Genomic DNA, 24,102 nt, shown 5'->3' with positions numbered 1-24,102 from the left:
TTTACCTTTATTTAACCAGGTAGGCAAGTTGAGAACAAGTTCTCATTTACAATTGCGACCTGGCCAAGATAAAGCAAAGCAGTTCGACAGATACAACGACACAGAGTTACACATGGAGTAAAACAAACATACAGTCAATAATACAGTATAAACAAGTCTATATACAATGTGAGCAAATGAGGTGAGAAGGGAGGTAAAGGCAAAAAAGGCCATGGTGGCAAAGTAAATACAATATAGCAAGTAAAACACTGGAATGGTAGTTTTGCAATGGAAGAATGTGCAAAGTAGAAATAAAAATAATGGGTTGCAAAGGAGCAAAATAAATACATTTATTAAAATTAAATACAGTTGAGAAAGAGGTAGTTGTTTGGGCTAAATTATAGGTGGGCTATGTACAGGTGCAGTAATCTGTGAGCTGCTCTGACAGTTGGTGCTTAAAGCTAGTGAGGGAGATAAGTGTTTCCAGTTTCAGAGATTTTTGTAGTTCGTTCCAGTCATTGGCAGCAGAGAACTGGAAGGAGAGGCGGCCAAAGAAAGAATTGGTTTTGGGGGTGACTAGAGAGATATACCTGCTGGAGCGTGTGCTACAGGTGGGAGATGCTATGGTGACCAGCGAGCTGAGATAAGGGGGGACTTTACCTAGCAGGGTCTTGTAGATGACATGGAGCCAGTGGGTTTGGCGACGAGTATGAAGCGAGGGCCAGCCAACAAGAGCGTACAGGTCGCAATGGTGGGTAGTATATGGGGCTTTGGTGACAAAACGGATTGCACTGTGATAGACTGCATCTAATTTGTTGAGTAGGGTATTGGAGGCTATTTTGTAAATGTCATCGCCAAAGTCGAGGATTGGTAGGATGGTCAGTTTTACAAGGGTATGTTTGGCAGCATGAGTGAAGGATGCTTTGTTGCGAAATAGGAAGCCAATTCTAGATTTAACTTTGGATTGGAGATGTTTGATATGGGTCTGGAAGGAGAGTTTACAGTCTAACCAGACACCTAAGTATTTGTAGTTGTCCACGTATTCTAAGTCAGGCCGTCCAGAGTAGTGATGTTGGACAGGCGGGTAGGTGCAGGTAGCGATCGGTTGAAGAGCATGCATTTAGTTTTACTTGTATTTAAGAGCAATTGGAGGCCACGGAAGGAGAGTTGTATGGCATTGAAGCTTGCCTGGAGGGTTGTTAACACAGTGTCCAAAGAAGGGCCGGAAGTATACAGAATGGTGTCGTCTGCGTAGAGGTGGATTAGAGACTCACCAGCAGCAAGAGCGACCTCATTGATGTATACAGAGAAGAGAGTCGGTCCAAGAATTGAACCCTGTGGCACCCCCATAGAGACTGCCAGAGGTCCGGACAGCAGACCCTCCGATTTGACACACTGAACTCTATCAGAGAAGTAGTTGGTAAACCAGGCGAGGCAATCATTTGAGAAACCAAGGCTGTCGAGTCTGCCGATGAGGATGTGGTGATTGACAGAGTCGAAAGCCTTGGCCAGATCAATGAATACGGCTGCACAGTAATGTTTCTTATCGATGGCGGTTAAGATATCGTTTAGGACCTTGAGCGTGGCTGAGGTGCACCCATGACCAGCTCTGAAACCAGATTGCATAGCAGAGAAGGTATGGTGAGATTCGAAATGGTCGGTAATCTGTTTGTTGACTTGGCTTTCGAAGACCTTAGAAAGGCACGGTAGGATAGATATAGGTCTGTAGCAGTTTGGGTCAAGAGTGTCCCCCCCTTTGAAGAGGGGGATGACCGCAGCTGCTTTCCAATCTTTGGGAATCTCAGACGACACGAAAGAGAGGTTGAACAGGCTAGTAATAGGGGTGGCAACAATTTCGGCAGATAATTTTAGAAAGAAAGGGTCCAGATTGTCTAGCCCGGCTGATTTGTAGGGGTCCAGATTTTTCAGCTCTTTCAGAACATCAGCTGAATGGATTTGGGAGGAGAAATGGGGAAGGCTTGGGCGAGTTGCTGTTGGGGGTGCAGTGCTGTTGACCGGGGTAGGAGTAGCCAGGTGGAAAGCATGGCCAGCCATAGAAAAATGCTTATTGAAATTCTCAATTATGGTGGATTTATCAGTGGTGACAGTGTTTCCTATCTTCAGTGCAGTGGGCAGCTGGGAGGAGGTGTTCTTATTCTCCATGGACTTTACAGTGGCCCAGAACTTTTTTGAGTTAGTGTTGCAGGAAGCAAATTTCTGCTTGAAAAAGCTAGCCTTGGCTTTTCTAACTGCCTGTGTATAATGGTTTCTAGCTTCCCTGAACAGCTGCATATCACGGGGGCTGTTCGATGCTAATGCAGAACGCCATAGGATGTTTTTGTGTTGGTTAAGGGCAGTCAGGTCTGGGGAGAACCAAGGGCTATATCTGTTCCTGGTTCTAAATTTCTTGAATGGGGCATGTTTATTTAAGATGGTTAGGAAGGCATTTAAAAAAAAAATATCCAGGCATCCTCTACTGACGGGATGAGATCAATATCCTTCCAGGATACCCCGGCCAGGTCGATTAGAAAGGCCTGCTCGCAGAAGTGTTTCAGGGAGCGTTTTACAGTGATGAGTGGAGGTCGTTTGACCGCTGACCCATTACAGATGCAGGCAATGAGGCAGTGATCGCTGAGATCTTGGTTGAAGACAGCAGAGGTGTATTTAGAGGGGAAGTTGGTTAGGATGATATCTATGAGGGTGCCCGTGTTTAAGGCTTTGGGGAGGTACCTGGTAGGTTCATTGATAATTTGTGTGAGATTGAGGGCATCAAGTTTAGATTGTAGGATGGCTGGGGTGTTAAGCATGTTCCAGTTTAGGTCGCCTAGCAGCACGAACTCTGAAGATAGATGGGGGGCAATCAGTTCACATATGGTGTCCAGAGCACAGCTGGGGGCAGAGGGTGGTCTATAGCAGGCGGCAACGGTGAGAGACTTGTTTTTAGAGAGGTGGATTTTTAAAAGTAGAAGTTCAAATTGTTTGGGTACAGACCTGGATAGTAGGACAGAACTCTGCAGGCTATCTTTGCAGTAGATTGCAACACCGCCCCCTTTGGCATGTTGAATAAGTGGCATGAATACTTTCTGAAGGCACTGTAGCTGACGTTAGCTAGCCCAAGTGGTTTTTGCTTATCTAGCAGCTGACCAGTAGGCCAAGTATTGTCAGGAAGAGAGCAATGTTTTAAAGAGTTTGAGCTGCTCTTAAATCAACCTCTTGACAGAGTAAAAACAGTACACGTCTGCCACCTACTGGCATTAACAGAGAAGGCAGCCTGTTTCCAAATGACTTTATTTATTTCCACAGGATCCTCTTATTAACAAAACCTGTCAACATGACAGATGGTCGGTCTATATGTGAAGTATTTTAAGGGTCGAACCAACAAATAACATAACAGCGAGAACCTTTACAGGGTTTATATATCGTAGAACAGGATGTGGTAATCACGGCGGATATTCTATCAGCAAATAGTATTGCACAGCACGATCATCACCCCACTAGATAAACAGTGTCTGGTAAATACAGTATAACGGAGTTAAAGCACATGCCTTATATAAGTCAACATATACAAGCCTTATTTGTTATTAAGGGATTATTTCACGCAATATTATGCATATTAGACAGGTACAATGACTGCAGAGACATTAGATTCAACTTTTTTTTGTCTGACATTATGCATGACTCAATTACCACTCTCCAATGTTTTACCTCCCAGAGTTATTGTTGAAAGAAAGAAAAGTATGAAGATGCTGTTTCTTATGTCCAATTCATTTCAACCTGCACATCTACCATTCCAGTGTTTAATTGCTAGATTGTAATTACTTCGCTAATGTGGCCTATTTAATTGCCTTACCTCCCTAATCTTACCTAATTTGCACTCATTGTATATAGATTTTTTTCCTATTGTGTTATTGATTGTGCGTTTGTTTATTCCATGTGTAACTCTGTTGTTGTTTGTGTCGCACTGCTTTGCTTTATCTTGGCCAGGTCGCAGTTGTATATGAGAACTTGTTCTCAACTGGCCTACCTGGTTAAATAAAGGTGAAATAAATAAAAAATAATCAGAATAAAATAAAATATCAGTAATGGCAAGGAGAAAATATCAGATACACTTAGTTTCAAACACTTCAGTTGGTATAAGCCTGAAGATGTATTTTCAGTCCAAAAGAAGAAAAACCACCAAGCAATGAATTCAAAATTATGATAAGTATAAAAAACGATTGATTCAACATGGAGAACAAATAAATGATAGCGTGTAAGCATAAAGCTTAATGGTTTAAAAACACCACAAAAATCCGGTCAAGTATCAGCCCAGTTACTTGTCAATGAAAATGGAAATATGAATTAAGTCATGTTACTTTGTTGGAATTTATTCTCCAGTTTGATTGTTAATTATGTATGACGCAAATAAACCACACTGACAGCCTCCTCTCCCCCCAATTGTAACCTAATAGATCGTACTGTACATTGATGATAGTCTCTATCATGTTATTATATGGAACCCCTTCAAATTAGTGGATTCGGGCCATTGTAGCCACACCCATTGCTGTCAGGTGTATCAAATCGAGCACACAGCCATGTAATCTCCAGAGACAAACATTGGCAGTAGAATGGCCAGTACTGAAGAGCTCAGTGACCTTCATAGGATTCCACCTTTCCAACAAGTCAGTTTGTCAAATTTCCACCCTGCTAGAACTGCCACGGTCAACTGTAAGTGCTGTTATTGTGAAGTGGAAATGTCTAGGAGCAACAACAGCTCAGCCGCGAAGTGGTAGGCCACACAAACTTACAGAACGGGACCACCAGGTGCTGAAGCGCCTAGCATGTAAACATTGTCTGTCAATAACTGTGCTTCCAACGATTCTGTGCTTCCAACTTTGTGGCTACAGTTTGAGGAAGGCCCTTTCCTGCTTCAGCATGACAATACCCCCGTACACAAAGCGAGGTCTATACAGAAATGGTTTGTTGAGATCGGCGTGGAAGAACTTGATTGGCCTGCAGAGCCCTGACCTCAACTCCATCTAACACCTTTGGGATGAATTGGGACGACTGTGAGCCAGGCCTAATTGCCCGACCTCACTAACGCTGTTGTGGCTAAATGGAAGCAAGTCCCTGCAGCAATGTTCCAGCATCTAATGGAAAGCCTTCCCAGAAGAGTGGAGGCTTTTACAGCAGCAAAGGGGGGACCAACTCCATATTAATGCCAAGGATTTTAGAATGAGATATTCGACGAGCAGCCGTCCACATACTTTTGCAAACCAATAAAGCATTACAGTAAATTGTGTGGACCATCAAAGTTTAGTATAGATTCAAAGGAATGATTTCGAAGGCTACATATCCATTTTCAGAATGGGCGCCACTATAAAGCCAAAACAGTATTTTTATCATGGAAAAAACATCCTGCAACATCACAAGAGAAACTACTAGGCAACAGTCCAGCCTTGCCTGATCTTCAATATTTATATTATGTGTTACACACATTAAGTCACAACACCTAAAAACTCAGGTATCATTGTTCATCCTGCTGTTCATTCATTTGCTCTAAAGACCCATGCTTTCTGCCTATGTGATCATCCAGGTACTTGCGACGGGTGAAGCAGCTGCCGCACACTTTGCACTCGTGTGGCTTCTCTCCAGTGTGCGTGCGCCGGTGCGCGTTGAGAATACTGATCTGGGTGAAGCTCTTGGCACAGTCCTCACACTTGTATGGCCTCTCCCCAGTGTGTATTCTCATGTGGACTTTGAGGTAATTTGGGTTGACAAAGCTCTTCTTACACGCTGTGCACTTAGTCTTCTCTTGCTCTGCCAGATTTTGCCCCTCACTACCCGACACGTGTAGCTTCAGATGCATCCGCAGGGAGTCCGGCCGATTGAAGGCCATGGCGCAGTGTTCGCAGTTGAATGGTTTCTCTCCGGTGTGAATCATCTTGTGACGGTCCAAGTGAGACTTCTGGATGAAATGCTTCCCGCACACATTGCACAGGTGTGGCCTCTTTTCCTTGTCCGTGTGGGAGTACAGGTGGCGTTTGAGGTACGTGAAGTGGGTAAACTGTTGACCACAATCATTGCATATGAAGTCCTTTGTCCCCTTGTGGTGAACCTGCATATTGTGAATCTTCAGAGTGTTTTTGCTGCCGTAGTCTTTGCCACACTCTTCACAGTGGTAAGGCTTCTCCCCTGTGTGACGCTGAAGGTGCCTACCCAGAGCATCCCTGTTAGGCAGGACCTTTTCACAGAAACTGCAAATATGAAGTATTTTCACCCTTTTCTTTTTCTCTACAGGTGGTCTAAATCTTACTCTTGGTGCCTTCAAACCTGTGGCACCTTGCTTTTTGCCTTTGTTTTTAACAGTGACATTTTCAGAGTCAGAGTTGGAATCTAACTTCACGGTCTTCATGCTCTTGGGTCCTCTTTCTCTCTTTGCAGGTAACACCTCCTGTTCTGTCTCTTCCTCTGGATGGTCAGAGCGGTGCCACTTCTCTGCACCTAAGCCTTTAGGCTCCGTCTGGGAGTCTTGGTCACTCTCCTCACGGAGGTTCTTAGACTGCGTCTCAGCATCTTGGTCACTCTCTTCTTCATGTAAGTCCTTAGGCAGACTCTTGGAAACATGTTTGCCTGATTCACCATCACTCTCTGCATCGCTGGCCTTCTTCGAAGGACTCTTGGAGCTCTTCTTTCTAGATTCCATCGAACTCCTCTGTCTTTTTCTGAGGGTAGTGTCTTCAGCATGTCCTTCCGTCTCAAAGTGGTCACTTTCATCTTCCGTCACGTCTTCAGAGGGAGTCCTCGTTCTTATCTTTTTAGACTTGCTAAGTTTTTTTCTAATGGGAGTCTCTTCAGCCTGTTCTATCAACTCATAATGTTCACTCTCAACTTTGTCCTCGGCATGATGCTTAGTTGTTTTGGGGGTGTTGTTCTGTTTCCACCTCTTCGAAGCAGAAGCCACTTCAGTCTCCCCCTCCACAACTACCTCCACCTCAGGCTCAGACACAGTATTATATGGTTCAGCCTCTGCTTCAAATACATTGAAGTCACTACATTGCCTGCTCCTTTTTCTGGGGGAAGCCACCACAGTTGGTTTGTCTGACAAGTTGTCATTATCCCCCTCCTTACAGTGAGTATTAGTCTTATTCTTTTTTGAGTTGCTGTGCCCTTTTTTTCTTTGTGTGCTCTTCTCTGGCTGCTTGCCAGATTCTGTCCCAGAACAGTCATCATAATCCTTTGTGTGAGACTTGGTTCTTGTCTTTTTGGAGCTGCTTATTGTGGTCCTCCTTTTTGGTGGGGAGGCCTCCTTGTCGCTCTCCTCCCCAGACCCAGACACAGGAGAAAAGCCCCTCTGTTCTTCTGTCAGGTGTTTAGAATGCGTCCTGGGACTTTGCCATCTGGAGTTTCTCTGGGGAGTTCTCAGCTGCCTCTCTGACCTTTGAGTGGGTGTCACCCCTGCCTGTTCTTCTTCATGATAGGCAGCCGGTTCTGTGGGAAAAAGAGGAGCGGGGTTTTATTAATTTTTGAAAGAGCACAAATTTTTTAATAATTCCCATATAAGGCCCAATTAGTTTTTTTTCTCCACCTAGGCAAGACATACAATGACGGCCTACCCCAGCCAATGCAGGGCCAATTGCACGCCACCCTATGGGACTCCCAATCACAGCCGGATGTGATGCAGCCTGGATACGAACCAGGTACTGCAGTGATGCCTCTTGCACTGAGATGCAGTGTTTTAGACCAGCGGCATGTTCATTGCGCCCATTCTGCTGCAAAACATTTCTTAAACGGAAGCAAACGAAACGGGGATGGACCTACCTGAATTTGTCCAACATTGTAAAAATGTTTCTCAACAGAATCGGAGTAATGAATATGCCCCAGATGTGTGTGCTGGGAATCAAAATGATTATTTAGCAGAAGCCTCCTGCTGCAGATTATGCCCAATTGCGCCGCGTGGTCTACAAACCTCAAAGCGCATGCGTCTCAGATGGTATTTTTCCATCTGAAAAGGTATGTGTGCTCGCAACCTGTTGACATTTGTTGGTTTCTTGTATCGTGTGAGTCAGTAGCTTTGTTTCAAGGCGTCAGTGTGCTACGAACATACCAGTCAGCGCACTAGCTCTGGTCCAGGACGTTATGTTTACCACTGTTGCTTGTGCACCTAGCTAGTACACACTACTTACCTAGTAGACACGCTAGCTAATACAAACTACCTACCTAGCAGACACTCTAGCTAGTACAAACTAGCACCATTCGACATCCTGTCTCATCCCAAATGTCTCACAGCGTCTGTGGCGTGAGAAGGTATCTGCTGGAACCAGACCGTATAGAGCTCCCGAGCTTGTAGTCTTAAAAAACAGAACTGAGTTACCTCTGGTTCGTTCAGCCATTCCTATGGGGGGAAATTAATGGGGGAAAAAATTGGGTTTTGGGATAAATGCCAAAAATAAGGTCTGAAGTTAACACAGGCTTGGAGATTTTATATGCTTTGTTCTATGAGATAATATTAGTCAGTTAACATTACCTTCATGAATTATGAAGCCTTGGTGAGCTTTTTATTACATCAATGCGTCACAATTAATTTAAAGTGACATTAGCTGATGAACATGATCTCATTGAACAAGACATATACGATCTCCTAAGCCTGTGTTTACCACAGACCATATTTAAAAAAAGATATATATTTAAAAGAAGGCCTGTGTTCCATGTAAGCTTACAGTGGCATAAGGTTTTGATAACCGCACAAATCTTTCTAGAACAAGTTGACTTTTATCAATATTGTTGCCTGTATTTACCCCCCAAAAAGGAAATGCTAATTTGCTGCTAATGTGATAAAGAACAACAAATGCCTTGATGATCTGGACGAGACTACCGAATCGAGGCAAAGTTAAGAATCTCGGATTAACGATCTAATGTTAGCTGAATGTAGTCATTATTCAATTTGCTACTTTTCTTTAAATTGAAAATTCGGTGACTGTTTTGTGAAAGTTTTAAATTGACAATACCTGTTAGCAAAGGTGTAAATTAGAGATGATGTGGAGGAGCTTGCAGGGATTTGTAGTCTTTGATGCTAATTAGCATTTTCGAATCAGCGTAAATAGTGCCAAATCTAGTGATACAAGTCACCTAGTCGAGAGAGATTTACATGGTTATCAAAACGTAACGCTTGGGTAAGCCTACACGAAACAGCCCTTATTTTAGGTGTTTCTAAAAATCCCCTATGTGAAAAATGATTGGAAACATTTTCGTGTTTGACCGCTAGGTTTTATGAGTATTATGGCACATCCACTGTGGGGCTCTATTGTTATCTCTCAGCCTTTGCGGCTTCAGTGCTGTTCTGTCCCACTGGGTTGTCCCACTAGTTACTACAGCCACAAAGTCATATACCCCGACTATTTCTACGATTTTTATTCTTAAAAATATGTGATTTTGAACCCAACTTTAACCACATGCCTAATTCTATCCTTAAATTAAGACCAAAAAGCTCATTTTTGTTTTTGTATTTTTACGATACACTCAATTTGTACGTTGTGGCTGTGGTAACTAATGGAAACAATCCAGACGTCAATTAAACGTATATTCCAAGTTGGTTCAACGTCATTTGACGTGGAAACAACGTTGATTCAACCAGTGTGTGCCCAGTGGCATCAGACATTGCTAATTAGGTCGCGATGCTTGACCCCTAAACGATGCACGTTTAAAACTCTACTTGCAGAACTTGTGAATGACTATGCTAGCTATAGATGCTAGCTAACACTACCGCCTTGGCTGAAACGTAAAGCAGCAAATAGCTAGCTGGTGGTGACGTTAACATTTTGCTATGTGTTGATACATTAGCATGCCACCTACTTCTTTTCGACATCCATGTTCCAGATTTATCTGAAAGAGCGTTTCCAATATCGTTAAGGTATAATTTCATAAACGTCCACTCTACCTGCTCACTATCACCCATTGTTGACAACTAGCTAGCAGGCTAGCTACAAGAAAAAATGAAAGCAGCGAAATACAGTACATAATACCGCGACGTCAATGAATAGCGACTGGGGACCGCTTGGAGTTTCCACTAGCTACCACAGCGATAAAGTAAGAATTGGCTATATTGTACGAATTCATGAGAACAAAAATGATATTTTTTAGGGTTAGGCATAAGGTTAGCAGTGTGCTTAAAGTTAGTTTTAAAATAAATGTTTAAGAAGATAAACTGTGGACATAGGCGGGGTTTTTGACTTTGTGGGTGGGGTAACAAGTGACGACCCTCCACTTGTGAGTAGTTTACCGCAGCCTTGTGTTGAGGTGGGACGTGAAAGGTCTCCAGCCCAGCAGTGGTGGGAAAAGTACTCAGTCGACATACTTGAGTAAAAGTAAAGATAGCGTAATAGAAAATGACTCAAGTAAAAGTGAAAGTCACCCAGTAAAATACTACATCAGTAAAAGTATTTGGTTTTAAATATATTAAAGTATCAAAAGGAAATGTAATTGCTCAAATGTACTTAAGTATCAAAAGTAAAAGTACAAATAATTTCAACGGCATCATTTTCTCGTTTTTTTTATTGACGGATAGCAGGGGCACACTCCAACACTCAGACATATTTATAAACAAAGCATTTGTGTTTAGTGAGTCCGCCAGATCAAAAGCAGTAGGGATGACCAGGGATGTTTTCTTGATAATTGAGTGAATTGGACCGTTTTCCTGTCAAAATGTAACGAGTAATTTTGGGTGTCAGGGAAAATGTAGAGTAAAAAGTACATTATTGTCTTTAGGAATGTAGTGAAGTAAAAGTAAAAATATAGTAAAGTACAGAAACCCCCCAAAACTACTTAAGTAATACTTTAAAGTATTTTTTTACTTAAAGTACACCAATGCAGCCTAGTTAGGTGGAAGTAAATAACTTGAAGATAAACTTTAATTTACTTAATTTGAGTTTTGAAACTGTTGAAATAACAAATATTTTCAAGTCTCTGTTATTTTGAGTCACACTCAGACAGCTCCTGCCCAGCTGTTTGTTCAGTCTAGTTCGGTGACTGTCATCTATCTGCGTCATCAATGATCCCCATCCCACGTCACAATGTAAAAATAAAGGAATGAACAAATAAGAAATAGCAATAGAGAAATGTAGGGAGGAGAATGAGATGTAAATAATTGTGTCAGTGCTAATGAGCCTGACGTGATGTTTTTCTGTCTTTTTTAATCAAGTCTCGAAGGCAGAAAGAGAAGGAGGGAATGTTTTTTCATGGCACACACATACATACACACAGACTCTGGCAGAGATTTATACAGCTCCCTCTAATTTATCACAGTTATGTAATTGAAAGTGGGATTCTCCTTTATTTTCTCTCACACTATCAGTCAACACTCTTACTAGAATACCGGCTGCACGTCATTCAATACATCCATTAATGCACTCTCATGTTTTCTGTATTCTAAAAGGACAGGAAATGAAAAAGAGAAACAGTCATTCCTCCCTTTCATATCCCACCCAAGTAGTCCTATTTCTCTTCAACTTCTCCATGTCTGTTTTAATCCTCATCCCCTATGTTTTCTTTCTTTCTCCCTCCTATTATCTCTCTGCCCTGCCCATCTCTCTTCATTTCATGTGTGTATAGTATGTTTGCATCTATAGTAGAAACGTGTCTGTGTGGGTTCGGCTCTGTACTGTATGTTGTCATGACGTTGGCCTGGGGGATAGGTTTATGACAGTCATAAATACCTCTTCCCCCCTTTTCCCTTCTCTAACCTACTGAGGTTACATTTAAAAAAAAACTTGGTTAGCATAGAGATTCTGGGAACATCAGTATGTGGGGGAAATGAACTATATTCTGGTAATCCGAACAATTGAACATATGCAGTGGTACTTAATGAATATGATGTCAGTTCGGTTGTCATCTGAGACATTCTCATCAATGATAAGATGACATAACTCTACAGTGGAAAGTCTACACATCAGAGTTATCGGATTCACATGGAATTGTTGTTCAATTTATATGTTTGAATATGAAATTATTTGTGATGGGATGAAATGTGATTTTAGCTTCTAAAATGTGAGATTTGGATTTTCATAAGATAGGGCTGCTCAATCAGTGGCCCTCCCCTGTGAAGGGACAAGGGCTATAAAACTTTTCTGACACACCCTCCTCTCCCTTCCTATATAATCCCTTGACGACAACATAACTTCCTGTTCCAATGAGGTAGGATGACAATCCTATGTCAGAATGGTTCAGAAAATAACTACAGGACGAAGCCAACATCAGCAGGAGCTTTGGTCGCGAATGGTATGAACTTTGAACTCTTATTCACTACAGAAGTGATACCTCCTAGCTGTTGAGTTAGCGACCGCAGCTGCAAACGCAGGTTAGGAAGGAACAGACAGAGTATCCCGTCTATCACACAACAATGTCACTACAACATACCCAATTGACAACTAGAGACATTCTTCAAAGGACAGAGGACTCGGTTTGGCAACACGGCCTTCCATCTACCACCAACCTACTGAAGCACAGCTCAGAGTAAATATTTATTGCATTTTCCTTTTCCAAATGGGCGGTAATTTAGAATGCATAAGATACTGTATTTACGATAGCACAGCTTCGACTTTGTTCCGGTCTTCCCGCTCTTTCACTCAACCCAGCCCCTTTTCCTTTGTGTAACAAGCTGTCATATCTGTTCCGCCCGCTAGGGACGTTTTCCTTTATGACGTCATTTGTAATCAAGTTATGATTTAATTATGTGTATGTGTGATTAGTTAGGTATTTAGTAAATAAATGATTAAACCCAATTTTGTATTGCTGATTCAAATTGTTAGCCAGGGTTCTTGCAGATAACCAAGAATTTACAACTTTCAGATGAGACTGAAGTAAGATGAAGATTAATGTTGACTGCTATGGATGTAAAATATTACTAGGTCTTTAAGAGTTTATTCGGAAGATAACAGCTCTATAAATATTATTTTGTGGTGCCCGACTCTCTAGTTAATTACATTTACATGATTAGCTCAATCAGGTGTTATTAATTACGGATAAATTATTTTATAGAATAGCATGTCATATCACATAATCCGACATAGCCAAAGACACGACAATGTGTCCATGCCTGATTTTGTGTAGGTGCTGGCTATGGGGGTCGTGCATGTGTGTAGGGGTGCGTGAGTGTTTTCGAGGAGGGATTGGTCGGCATGTGACAGGAGGACAAATCTTTTCAATATGTTGTGTTTACACCAGATCACATGTTAGTGTACCAGAGCAGAGAGAGGGATTTGAGAGAGAGGAGGCAGAGCAGAGAAAGAAAGAAAGTTGTTGTGAAGGCTTGTGATCTTTGACTACTTCAATAGATCATCGACAAAATACTAACACACACACACACAAATACACACACACATACTGCCTCATGACCAATGTATGGGTGCGTGATGAAGGGAGGGGGGCACACAGAGCCACCCTCAGTCAGCTGTGCAATCGGCTTCTCACTCCCCCCATCCCTCCCCTCTCCAACCCCTCTCCACTCCTTACCAACTCTCCACGGCCACCCATGGTGACCACTGGTGCCAGCTCACAGAGCTGACTACCACCCCCAAAGCTTAGAGGCTCAAGGAACATTGTGAACTAACACACACATAGCAGATTGCTAGCTGGTTAATTGATCACCAGATATTTTAAGTTGTGACCAAGGTAATGGTAGAGTGATTGTTATGCAAAAGATCCTAGGTGCACATAGACACACACACACACACACACACACAAAGATGTCCTCTGCGAATGAATGATGTCATATGCTATTACACAGCTTGTGGAGCTGACCTTCTCCTGAGTAGCAATTGTTATTGTTCTGTGCCATTACCTCTGTGTTGCCATCAGGAACAGACTGTGTGCATCATGCTGCTGGATATGGAACAGCGTTGACCCAAGTCATGGCGGGAGAGGACTCAGTTCTGACTCAACCCACCCCCAAAACATGTCTTAACCATGCACACACATGCTGCATAAAATCCCTACAAAACCACCCCCATCCTCCACCCACTGAAATGTACCTTAGAAAGCACACAGACTGCGCACGCATGCACAAACAGACACACACACAAACACACACACACACATTGAGTAGTGTTCTGTCCATTCACCAAGGAGATCCAGACTCAGGTTAGGCCCTACTTTTGGACACTTTTACTTTGGTTGTAATTTCACAAATCAATAACCTAATCCAAAACTAATATCAAGCCAAATCTGACTAATTCATCTGATTCTACACTCAAAAAAAGGCTGGATTAAAAACAAACCAATTTGAGTTCATTGGTAACACAGGCTGGGTAAATATTGGACAGAATACATGCTGGGTTATTTTGACCCAGCCTGTTTGGTTGCGTGAATAACCCAAACTGGTGGGTTGATGAGATTACCCAAATATGGGATAATTTAACCATCAGTTGGTTATTTTTTACTTTCATGCTGGCTTGACCTAGCAGCTGGGTCATTTGATTATTTATAGGAGGTGTGGATTATTAGGGGTGTGGCTTTCTGATATATTTTAGTGACCACCCGTGAGGGTAAATGTCATTCCTGTTGATCATGTTGAGTTCATATGCTGCAATTGATTTCTATTCCCTGCATTTTTTTGCATTTGACACATATTGCTAGAATATTATGATTTTTTTTATTACATATTATAATAAAGTGGTATCTATCCCAACAATGGGATTAGCATAGGCTTTTAGGGAGGCTACAAAAACACAACCCAACTAAGTGACCCAATGCCTGCAACCCAGCAGTTGGGTCAACCAAACAACCCAACATCTTTTAGAGTGTAGTCTGAGACAGAATGTCCTGCTAACGGTACAAAAATAAACCAGTCAGTCTTGCGTGTAACGACACGTGAATGGATGTTTTGACAACATTTTCTTCAGAACATCCACACACTGAAAGGTTTAACAACTTCAGTCTTTTGAAGTATGAATCCATCTAGCCCAGGGATGGGTAACTGGCGCCCGCTGCCCCCCTTTTGTAGGCCCAAGGATTAAACTAAATAAATACAGATCCAGTCAAAAGTTTGGACACAGCTACTCCTTCAAGGGTTTTTCTTTAATTGTACTATTTTCTGCATTGTAGAATAATAGTGAAGACCTCAAAACTACCCCCAAAATTGTTAAACAAATCAAAATAGATTTTATATTTGAGATTCTTCAACGTAGCCACCAGCTTTGATGACAGCTTTTCACACTCTTGGCATTCTCTCAACCAGCTTCATGGTAGTCACCTGGAATGCATTTCAATTAACAGGTGTGCCTTGTTCAAAGTTAATTTGTGGAATTTCTATCCTTCTTAATGCGTTTGAGCCAATCAGCTGTGTTGTGACAAGGTAGGGGTGGTATACAGAAGATAGCCCTATTTGGTAAAAGACCAAGTCCATATTGTGGCAAGAACAGCTCAAATAAGCAAAGAGAAATGACAGTCCATCATTACTTAAGACATGAAGGTCAAGAAATATGGAACATTTCAAGACCTTTGAAAGTTTCTTCAAATGCAGTCTCAAAAACAATCAAGCACTATGATGAAACTGGCTCTCATGACAACTGCCACAGGAAAGGAAGACCCAGAGTTAAATCTGCTGCAGAAGATAAGTTCATTAAAGTTAACTGCACCTCAGATTGCAGCCCAAATAAATGTTTTGCAGAGTTCAAGTAACAGACACATCTTAACATCAACTGTTCAGAGGAGACCGTGTGAATCAGGCCTTCATGGTCGAATTGCATCAAATAAACCACTGCTAAAGGACACCAATAATAAGAAGAGACTTGCTTGGGCCAAGAAACACAAGCAATGGACAATAAACTGTGGAAATCTGTCCTTTGGTCTGATGAGTCCAAATTTGAGATTTTTGGTTCCAACCGCCGTGTCTTTGTGAGACGCAAAGTAGATGCACAGATGATCTCTGCATGTGTGGTTCCCACCATGAAGCATGGAGGAGGAGGTGTGATGGTACCCTGTTGGTGATTTCTTATTTAGAATTCAAGGCACACTTAAACACAGCATTCTGCAACGATACGCCATCCCATCTGTTTTTTACGCTTAGTGGAACTATCATTTGTTTTTCAACAGGACAATGACCCAAAACACACCTCCAGGCTGTGTAAGGGCTATTTGTCCAAGAGGAAGAGTGATGGTGCTGCATCAGATGACCTGGCCTCCACAATCACCCGACCTCAACCTAATTGAGATGGTTTTGGATGAGTTGGACCGCAGAGTGTTGAAAAAGCAGCCAACAAGTGTACAGCGTATGTGGGAACTCCTTCAAGACTGTTGGAAAAGCATTCCAGGTGAAGCTGGTTGAGAGAATGCCAAGACTGTGCAAAGCTGTCATCAAAGCAAAGGGTGGCTACTTTGAAGAATCTAAAATCTAAAATATATTTGGATTTGTTTAACACTTGTTTGGTTACTACATGATTCCATGTGTGTTATTTAATAGTTTTGATGTCTTCACTATTGTTCTACAATATACAAAATAGTACAAATAAAGAAAAACCCTTGAATGAGTAGGTGTGTCCAAGTTTATGAATGGTACTCTATATATTTGTTTAGAAAGTCAGTGGGGTCTCAATTGTTGAGAGTTAGAATAACAGAATACACAAGATGCAATTTGGAAATGTGGTTGAGCATCAGCAGTTAATTGTTATATCAGTCATTGATTGTCACTCAATTAGCCCATGTCAGCTAACATTTTTAAGATTGGTAAGTTAGTCTAGCCAGCTATCAAACATTCTCTCGGTCCTATAGAAAAATGTGTACAATTGCAGCAAACTTGCTTTAAAACAGTAATATTTTATTTTTGCCCCATGGCAAAATGTGTAAGCCTACAGTCGCAGGAAATTAACTCTGAAACAGACATTCCCCTGTCAAGAAAATGTTTTACTCGCAATGTGGGAGCCAAAGGCAAGAAGGGGCAGCTCTGACTGCGTGCGTGTGTATGAATGTGACGCAGACCCGCAGACTCGCGAGCCACTGCAGCCCCTCATGATGAGTTCAGATTTGTTGTGGCCCCTACTCCCATCAAAGTTGCCCATCCCTGATCTAGTCTTTTACACAATAACACACTTATTAATAAGATCGATGAAAATGTGTGGTTAAATCCCAAGGAAAAACGGCATGTGGGCTGCGGTGCCATTAGGGCGCATCAGGGTAGAATACTTGAAACGGTATAGACTATTGTGTAAAAGGTTCTGAATGTTTGATGTAGGCCTATAACACACGCATGATCAAGACATACTATTATTGGCTGTAGAGCGACGATATATACTGTAAATTTGAGATGATGAGGTAGGCCTAACTAACTGCCTCATTCCTGCATAGTAATTGACGTCCACGATGCCCTCTCTCATCTCACAGGTAGGCTACTCTATCTCTTTAAGTAAAGACAAAATACTTTATTAAGATATTCTCAATCGCATGCCATCGAACTCGCGATCGGCATTTGAAACAATAACAAAGCGAAAGCCCCGCCACTGTTTCTGTAAAAAAGCTGAGTTATGGGCCTGTAGAAATGTAACCACTCTCAAATGCAAAGACAGACAGCTATGGATGCAAGGCCTAATCATCCAAGAACATGCTATCAAAATGGCCGTTTTAGCCATGTTTCCAGGCTATAGCATGTTTGTTTATATTTGCTTTATTTACAAACGTTAGGAGAAAAAAACAAGCTTATATTTTGGGTTCTGATGTGGTACAACAGTTGAACTAAGCTCATGAGACATTTATTTAAAATGTATATTATTCAAGAATCAATGGGTACATATCATAAATGTATAAGTCCTAAAATGGATGAAGCGACTACAGATTGATGCTTTAAATGAGCAAAAGTTATTTGTTTATAAGCCAAATGCTCTTTTCCCACCTGCTTATCCTCCTCCAATCCCCCTCTGTGATCCAAACTCACACCGCGCCGAGCTCCATCAACGCACGCATACAGATACACACGCACTCCACTGTGAGCGTCCTCTCCTTTCCAGTCGCTTCCTCTGAGCAACTCTCTCATCCACCCCATCCCCTCCCATTCGCCCGCGCGAATCTGACCCATACAGGGTGACGTATGAGAGATTCCGCCGCAGTCCACAGCCGTGGGCGCGAGCTCATCAAGTATAAATCCCGGGAATTATGTTCGTCACTCACTCAGTCTCACCGACTCCGTTACCAGAGCTGAACTTCAGCGGAGATAGCAGGCACTTTCTCAGCGCTCAGGCTAACTCGCTGTCGGCTTTGGTTCGAGATGGAAACTCTCTCGACTGCACGGAGGTCTTGGAGCTCCAACATCCACAACTTCAAAAGTGAGTTGACTTCAGTTCATAGGCTACAGGCTTGGCTACGTTATTTGTTTTGTTTGTTGTTGTTGTTGTAGTCTTGATGTTGTTGGTGGTACTGGGGATGAGGGTGATGTCCTAAGATATGATTTACAGTGAATCACTGTTTTATGTATTTATTAGGATCCCCGTAGCTTTGCTGAAGCAGCAGCTACTCGTCCTGGGGTCCACACAAAACATGAAACATGAGATAATACAGAACAGCAATAGACAAGAACGTCTCAAGTACTGAACTACTCACTTGATTTCGTTCACAGTTAGGTGCGTAAACAGCTAGCCTACCTGTATGCCCGTGCTTGCATGCATACACATCTAGGCTCACGTTTTCAAAGACGTTGTTGGCTTCCTGAAGTACACATCTGTCTCTTGCAAACAAGATGCCACTTAAAACCTATATCATTTTCAGTCTCCATCCACCTCAACATTATAAAGCAAAAACAAATTTGGAAATTGTTCATGTTGAGCACACCTACTAAACAAACAACAACAAACAGCACAATTGTAAATTGTTCATGTTGCGCACACCTACTAAACAAGTCCTCTCCACGTCCCGTGCGCGCGCAGTTAACGAGCCACGTCGTTACCGGGTTCGCGTAATGAAGGTGAGGTCGTTGGAACATTTGCCAGGGAAGCTGAATGGTCACGCGATACTTTTTTTCATGCGATGTTTTCTTTGTGCCCTGTTATCCGAGCTTGCCAAACCGCCTCTGAATAATCCATGTGCAGAGAGAAACCGAGCCGGGTCCGGTTACCTTGTTTTACGCCTGTCCATACTCTGTAACCTCTTCGTGAGCCAACCTTTTTGTGAAGTTAGCTCGTGAATTTAGGCTACTAGGGTAAATCTTGTTTAGCCCTTGTGTGGCTCGTGTGATAGAACTTGATAGCACTTCGAACCAGAGGTGAAGAAGATTGGTTTTACGGTCATTCAGCTATTTAGTCTGGGATAAATGTTGAATGAAGTTACCAGAATTATAAACCTATACTCCCACTGGGCAAAAACTGGTTGAATCAACATTGTTGAACAACCAACAAAAATATATGTGATGATGTTGAATCAACGTGGAAAACTGGTTGGATTTGAAAAAAGTCATCAATGTTAGGGAATTTCTTCTTTTTTTTCATCCAACTCGTATCCTAAATCCAATGACACGGTGGTTGGTTGATTTTCATTTTGAATTCACATCATTTGACAACTCAACCAAATGTAAATCAAAACTAGAAGTTAAACTGGTCTATGCCCAATAGGCTGACTAGCCTATGTAACATGATCAGGTAGAGATTTGTATAATGTAATTTATTATGAATGAGTGCGACGGGCCTATTAGTCAGACTTGAGATCATGGCATCAATCTTGGCTTTTGCGTCATATCCGTGTCCATCAACAACTTTCTGCACCACTCCACTGGACAGCTCCAAGTGCTGAAAACAGCTCTGCATCCCTTGCCCTTTTTCTGGTTGTCTTTACTGTACTATTCATCTGCTAGTTGTTATAATGTTCCATTATTTTAATCTGTCTCTTTCTCTCTGTGTGTGTGTATGTTTCAGGTGGGCTCACCCTATGGCTGGTGTTGTGGTTGGTGGCGGTGAAGCCGAGTGGGGCGGGGACTTGTCCAAGGCTGTGTGTGTGTTACCCGTCACCCATGACGGTAAGCTGCCAGTCTCAGAACTTCACCACCGTGCCTTCCGGAGTTCCCTACGACTCCCAGCGCGTCTTTCTGCAGAACAACCGCATCACCGAGCTCAGAGCAGATTCTTTTGGCTTCGAGACACAGGTTAGAATGTGTATGTTTTTGTGTAGGTTATTCTTTAATGAACTATAATTGTTTTTGTGGATTGATATTGCATAGTTTTGCATTTAAATGTAGTATTTTGCTTAGTATTTGAGCTCTGTGTGTTCGTATTGGAGCTGTGTCCTTTCTCAGATGTGTAACGATCACTTTCTATATACCTCTTCCCTTTTCAACCCCTCCCCCTATAGGTTCTCTGGCTCTACTCCAATAACATCACATTGATTGAGGCTGGAGCCTTTAGCAACCTGAGGGTTCTAGAAGAGCTGGACCTTGGTGACAACCCATCGCTACGGCGACTGGAGGGTGGAGCGTTCCGGGGACTGGAGAAGCTGCAGAGCCTGCACATGCATCGCTGCAAGCTGGCCGCTCTCCCCCACGACCTCTTCCTCAAGCTCTACAGCCTGCAGTTCCTCTACCTGCAGGTATGGATACACATACTCGTATAACTCACACACACACACACACACACACACACACACACACACTGACAATGTCCTTCCTCCTTACAGGAGAACCAGCTGCACTTCATCCAGGACGACCTCTTCTCCGACCTGGTCAACCTGAACCACCTCTTCCTGCACGGCAACCGCATCCGCACGCTGTCTGAGAACGCGTTCCACGGCCTGGTTAACCTGGACCGCCTCCTGCTCCACGACAACCGAATCCGGCAGGTGAACCGCCGTGCTTTCCGCGACCTGGGCCGTCTGACCATCCTCTATCTGTTCAACAACTCCCTGGCAGAGCTTCCGGGCCAGGCCATGAAAGATGCTGTGGCAGTCCAGTTCCTCCGCCTCAATGGGAACCCCTGGTCCTGCGGCTGTGAGGCCCGCCCCCTGTGGGAGTGGTTCCGTACAGCTCGCATCTCCTCCTCCGAGCTGATGTGCACTTCCCCCTCCCCCCGCCGTGGACAGGACCTGCGCTTCCTTCGAGAGATGGACTTTGCCCTTTGCCCCCTCCCCGACCCTGGGTCACTGGCCGGCACCACCACGACCACCTTCAGCACCAAGACAAGATGGTGGTTCTCCAAGCACAAGCCTGTGGCTTCGTCCAAAGGAATCTTCCAGAAGAGCTCCGAAACGGTCAAGGCGCATCCCTTCTCCTCGGTCAAGCCCAACCAGCCCTCCAACCCTTCCTCAAACTCCTTCTTCTCTAAGTACGAGCTTGCGGAGGATGAGGTGAACCTGCCCAAGGTGGACCAGGAGGAGTACTGGGCCAACTACGGGAACGAAGATGCCTCCGTGCGCTGCTTCGAGCTTGAGTGTCCGCCCGGCTACGACACCCCGGTCCTCCTGCCCTCCTCCTCCTTCTCCCCCACTCAGTCTTTCATCCCTCTTCTTTCCCTTTCTGTGCTAACTCTCTGCCTCCACCTTCTCTTTGGCTGAACAGCCCTGTCAGCTTCTCTTTTTCTCCAACTCTATTTCTCCAACTCCTTTCTCTTTCTCCTCTGCACACCTGGATCTTGATTCCTTTCAGTTTCCCCCCTGGCCCCCAGGGGGCGGTACACTGATGTAGGAGCAGGCAGGCAGGCAGTAGGGAGCTGCTCTCAGGAGTACAGGTGAGATGCAGTGTAGGACACCATTTCATTGGAGGGCGCCGCTGCTGCTGATAGAGCTGAGCTCATTTTTCACTGAGATGACATCACAGCAGCAGGTTCTGTCGCCATTGACAGCACGATAGTGTGGCCAGCTTACGCAAGTTCCAATCACTACTGCTACTACCGCACTAACACACCACACCAAGACATCCATACATTTAGTACCACAACATAGCACTGCATTCAATTCATACCACTCAGTAAGCTGGTGGCATTTTCAGGAATTTTATCACCATAACTACTAGTTTGTATTCGCAGCGAACAACGCAGGCGTTGTGACGCTGGCTATTTTGTATGTCAAAACGCTCACCATTGTCAACCACTGCGTGCCAGTCCTGCTAAGAAAAGATTTTCAAAAGCAACACTTCCTTTTGGCTTCATATTTGTCACTGACCTTTCAACCTTCACCTCTCTACCTGAGAGACCAGGGACACCAGAGTGCTGCTCCTACAGGGCTACCGCAGCAGGAGACAGAGAACACGGAGGGTATCTCATAGAGGGAATAGCAGGAAGACAGGAATACTTATGGAAAAATACTGCAGTGAGACATCTGTCACAGAAATGGTAAAGGAGAGGTGGATAGATGTGAAGTAAAGGATGTGAGCGTGTATGTAACAGGGATAGGACAGAAACAAAAATACAAGACTTTAAAGGATGCTGGCAAGCAAGAGACGGGATAAAAGAGAGAGAGTGTGAGAGTGATAGGATTAAGAGTTGTTACGACATACAACAGACATCAGGCCAGGTCAGAGTGCCAGTAAGGGAGTGAAAACGAGGGTGCCTCTCCATCTCCCAACATTTGACATGTAATCTATTTTTCCTGTCAACACCATCAATAAAAACCACACTGTAAATATCTCACACGAACTCTGTAGGTAGTGATACACTTGTGACACTAGATAGCTACATACATGACACTGCTGTGTAGTTTATTGTATGAAGCCCATGCTTCAACATTCTTCAGGTTTTCTAGTTTTTCTTTCTCTTTTTCCATTGGTGATTGTTGCCATGAGCAACACCCTCATGTTTATTAGTGTACTGTATGTAAAGATTGAGTAGATTTGAAAAGATATATGGAAATCTTTCCCTTCAATAGTCTGTCTCTACCTCTTGTTTCTAAGTCTGCCGTTCCCCTCGTGACCACTGTGTGTGTCTCGCTCTGTGTTAATGTGAGATGCACACAGAAGGACAGTATACTGGGAAGAACCTATAGCCCATTATGGTGACTGAAGCCCGGGTCTAGCAGGGTTGATCCAGTCCAAAGGAGTGACAGTGTCCTGCTGCGGGTCAGCACCAGATAAGGAGTGCCCCAGTCATTCCTTTAATGTGTGTGTGTTTGTCAGTAGCCTCTCGTGCTAAAAGTCGTTTAACAATCCCTCTCGTTAGCAAGCTGTCCTATTTAAATAAGTCTGAGTCTAAGAGGATTCCACTGAGAGCAGAAGACACAGCTGTTTGATTCCAGATCTAACGCGCACACACACACACTCCCGACAGCAGGTGCATGGCTGAATGTACATCTCTGTCAAATCAAATGCAAACCCAACCAGGTAATGATGAGTGTCGGGGCATTTCTGTTTGTCACTCCCCATGTGCCACTCCCTCTCCTCCCCTGACCGTGTGGTTGAATGGAATATGAAGGAAACTGTGATAATGTTGCACATTTTCTTTTCAATGGAAGCTGTGAATAAAACATTTCTTGGTTTTACTAAAATGGAACCGTGTGGGAGTCTCTCTTTCTCTGGCTTTCCTCCAAAAGGTCAAATCGCTAAGGAGAAAACACAGTACAACACCATTGTATTATAAAACACCAGAAACACACACTTACAGCCTTCGCTACATTACAGGTCCCTATCAAGGTGTAGTGTCTAGAGCAGGGACTGGCAAATGACCAACTTTCTATAGAAAGTCAGCCAGGGTCTTTACTGTTGAGGGTTATAATAGTAGAATACACAAGGTGCTACTTGGAAATGTGGTTGTGCATGAGCTTTTTATTGTCAGTCACTGACACACTCAATTAACCCATGTCAGCTAACATGGTTAAGATTGGTCAATTAGTCTAGTCAGCCATCTAAACTTGTATTTATCATGGTGACATTACTTAGGGGGGAGGGGGCATTGATGTTGTTAGTCACTCTCACTCAGATATTCAAAACGGCAAGATTTCTCTCCACTACATAGTAAAATTAGTAGAATTGCAGGAAATTAACCATAAAGCTGCACATTTTTCTCACTGCCCCATGGAAAAATGAGTAGAATTGCATGAATTTAGTTATAAAATGGCAAATCTCTCCACCCCATGGCAAAATGTGTAGAATTGCAGCAAATCTGCTTTAAAATGGTCATATTTGTTCTACACCCCATGGCAAAATGTGTAGAATTGCAGCAAATCTGCTTTAAAATGGTCATATTTGTTCTACACCCC

The 24,102-nt window shown here is 43.2% G+C and overlaps 2 protein-coding genes across 3 annotated transcripts; one reads left to right on the top strand and one right to left on the bottom strand.

Moving 5' to 3' along the window:
- Positions 1 to 5,113: 5,113 nt before the first annotated feature.
- Positions 5,114 to 10,161, bottom strand: LOC112220965 (zinc finger protein 37). The gene is made up of 2 exons (XM_024382979.2): positions 9,811 to 10,161; positions 5,114 to 7,449 (listed from the first exon to the last, which is right to left on the bottom strand). Exons 1-2 carry the CDS (start codon positions 9,911 to 9,913, stop codon positions 5,486 to 5,488), a joined length of 2,067 nt encoding a protein of 688 aa, XP_024238747.1. The 5' UTR covers positions 9,914 to 10,161; the 3' UTR covers positions 5,114 to 5,485.
- A 7,817-nt stretch (positions 10,162 to 17,978) lies between these two features.
- On the top strand, positions 17,979 to 23,390 carry LOC112220964 (reticulon-4 receptor-like 2). Of its 2 annotated transcripts, none has more exons than XM_024382977.2 (4): positions 17,979 to 18,263; positions 19,842 to 20,068; positions 20,275 to 20,508; positions 20,596 to 23,390. In XM_024382977.2, exons 1-4 carry the CDS (start codon positions 18,206 to 18,208, stop codon positions 21,466 to 21,468), a joined length of 1,392 nt encoding a protein of 463 aa, XP_024238745.2. In that variant the 5' UTR covers positions 17,979 to 18,205; the 3' UTR covers positions 21,469 to 23,390. The 2 variants fall into 2 exon arrangements, with proteins under 2 accessions (XP_024238745.2, XP_024238746.2); XM_024382978.2 differs by lacking the exon at positions 17,979 to 18,263 and adding an exon at positions 18,897 to 19,038.
- Positions 23,391 to 24,102: the final 712 nt, after the last annotated feature.

This window comes from Oncorhynchus tshawytscha, linkage group LG21, assembly GCF_018296145.1.
Source record: "Oncorhynchus tshawytscha isolate Ot180627B linkage group LG21, Otsh_v2.0, whole genome shotgun sequence".
Classification (NCBI taxonomy): Eukaryota; Metazoa; Chordata; class Actinopteri; order Salmoniformes; family Salmonidae; genus Oncorhynchus; species Oncorhynchus tshawytscha.
Note: the sequence above shows the minus strand (reverse complement) of the source record. Positions and strands in the feature narration are given on the sequence as shown.

What these genes read in the sequence shown, in the direction of transcription:
- LOC112220964 (XM_024382977.2), top strand. Translation starts at nt 18,206, where the DNA reads ATGGAAACTCTCTCGACTGCACGGAGGTCTTGGAGCTCCAACATCCAC. An exon ending in CTTTTGGCTTCGAGACACAG is followed by an intron (nt 20,069 to 20,274) that starts GTTAGAATGTGT and finishes CTCCCCCTATAG; the next exon opens with GTTCTCTGGCTCTACTCCAA. An exon ending in TGCAGTTCCTCTACCTGCAG is followed by an intron (nt 20,509 to 20,595) that starts GTATGGATACAC and finishes TCCTCCTTACAG; the next exon opens with GAGAACCAGCTGCACTTCAT.
- LOC112220965 (XM_024382979.2), bottom strand. Translation starts at nt 9,913, where the DNA reads ATGGGTGATAGTGAGCAGGTAGAGTGGACGTTTATGAAATTATACCTT. An exon ending in AACATGGATGTCGAAAAGAA is followed by an intron (nt 7,450 to 9,810) that starts GTAGGTGGCATG and finishes TTTTTCCCACAG; the next exon opens with AACCGGCTGCCTATCATGAA.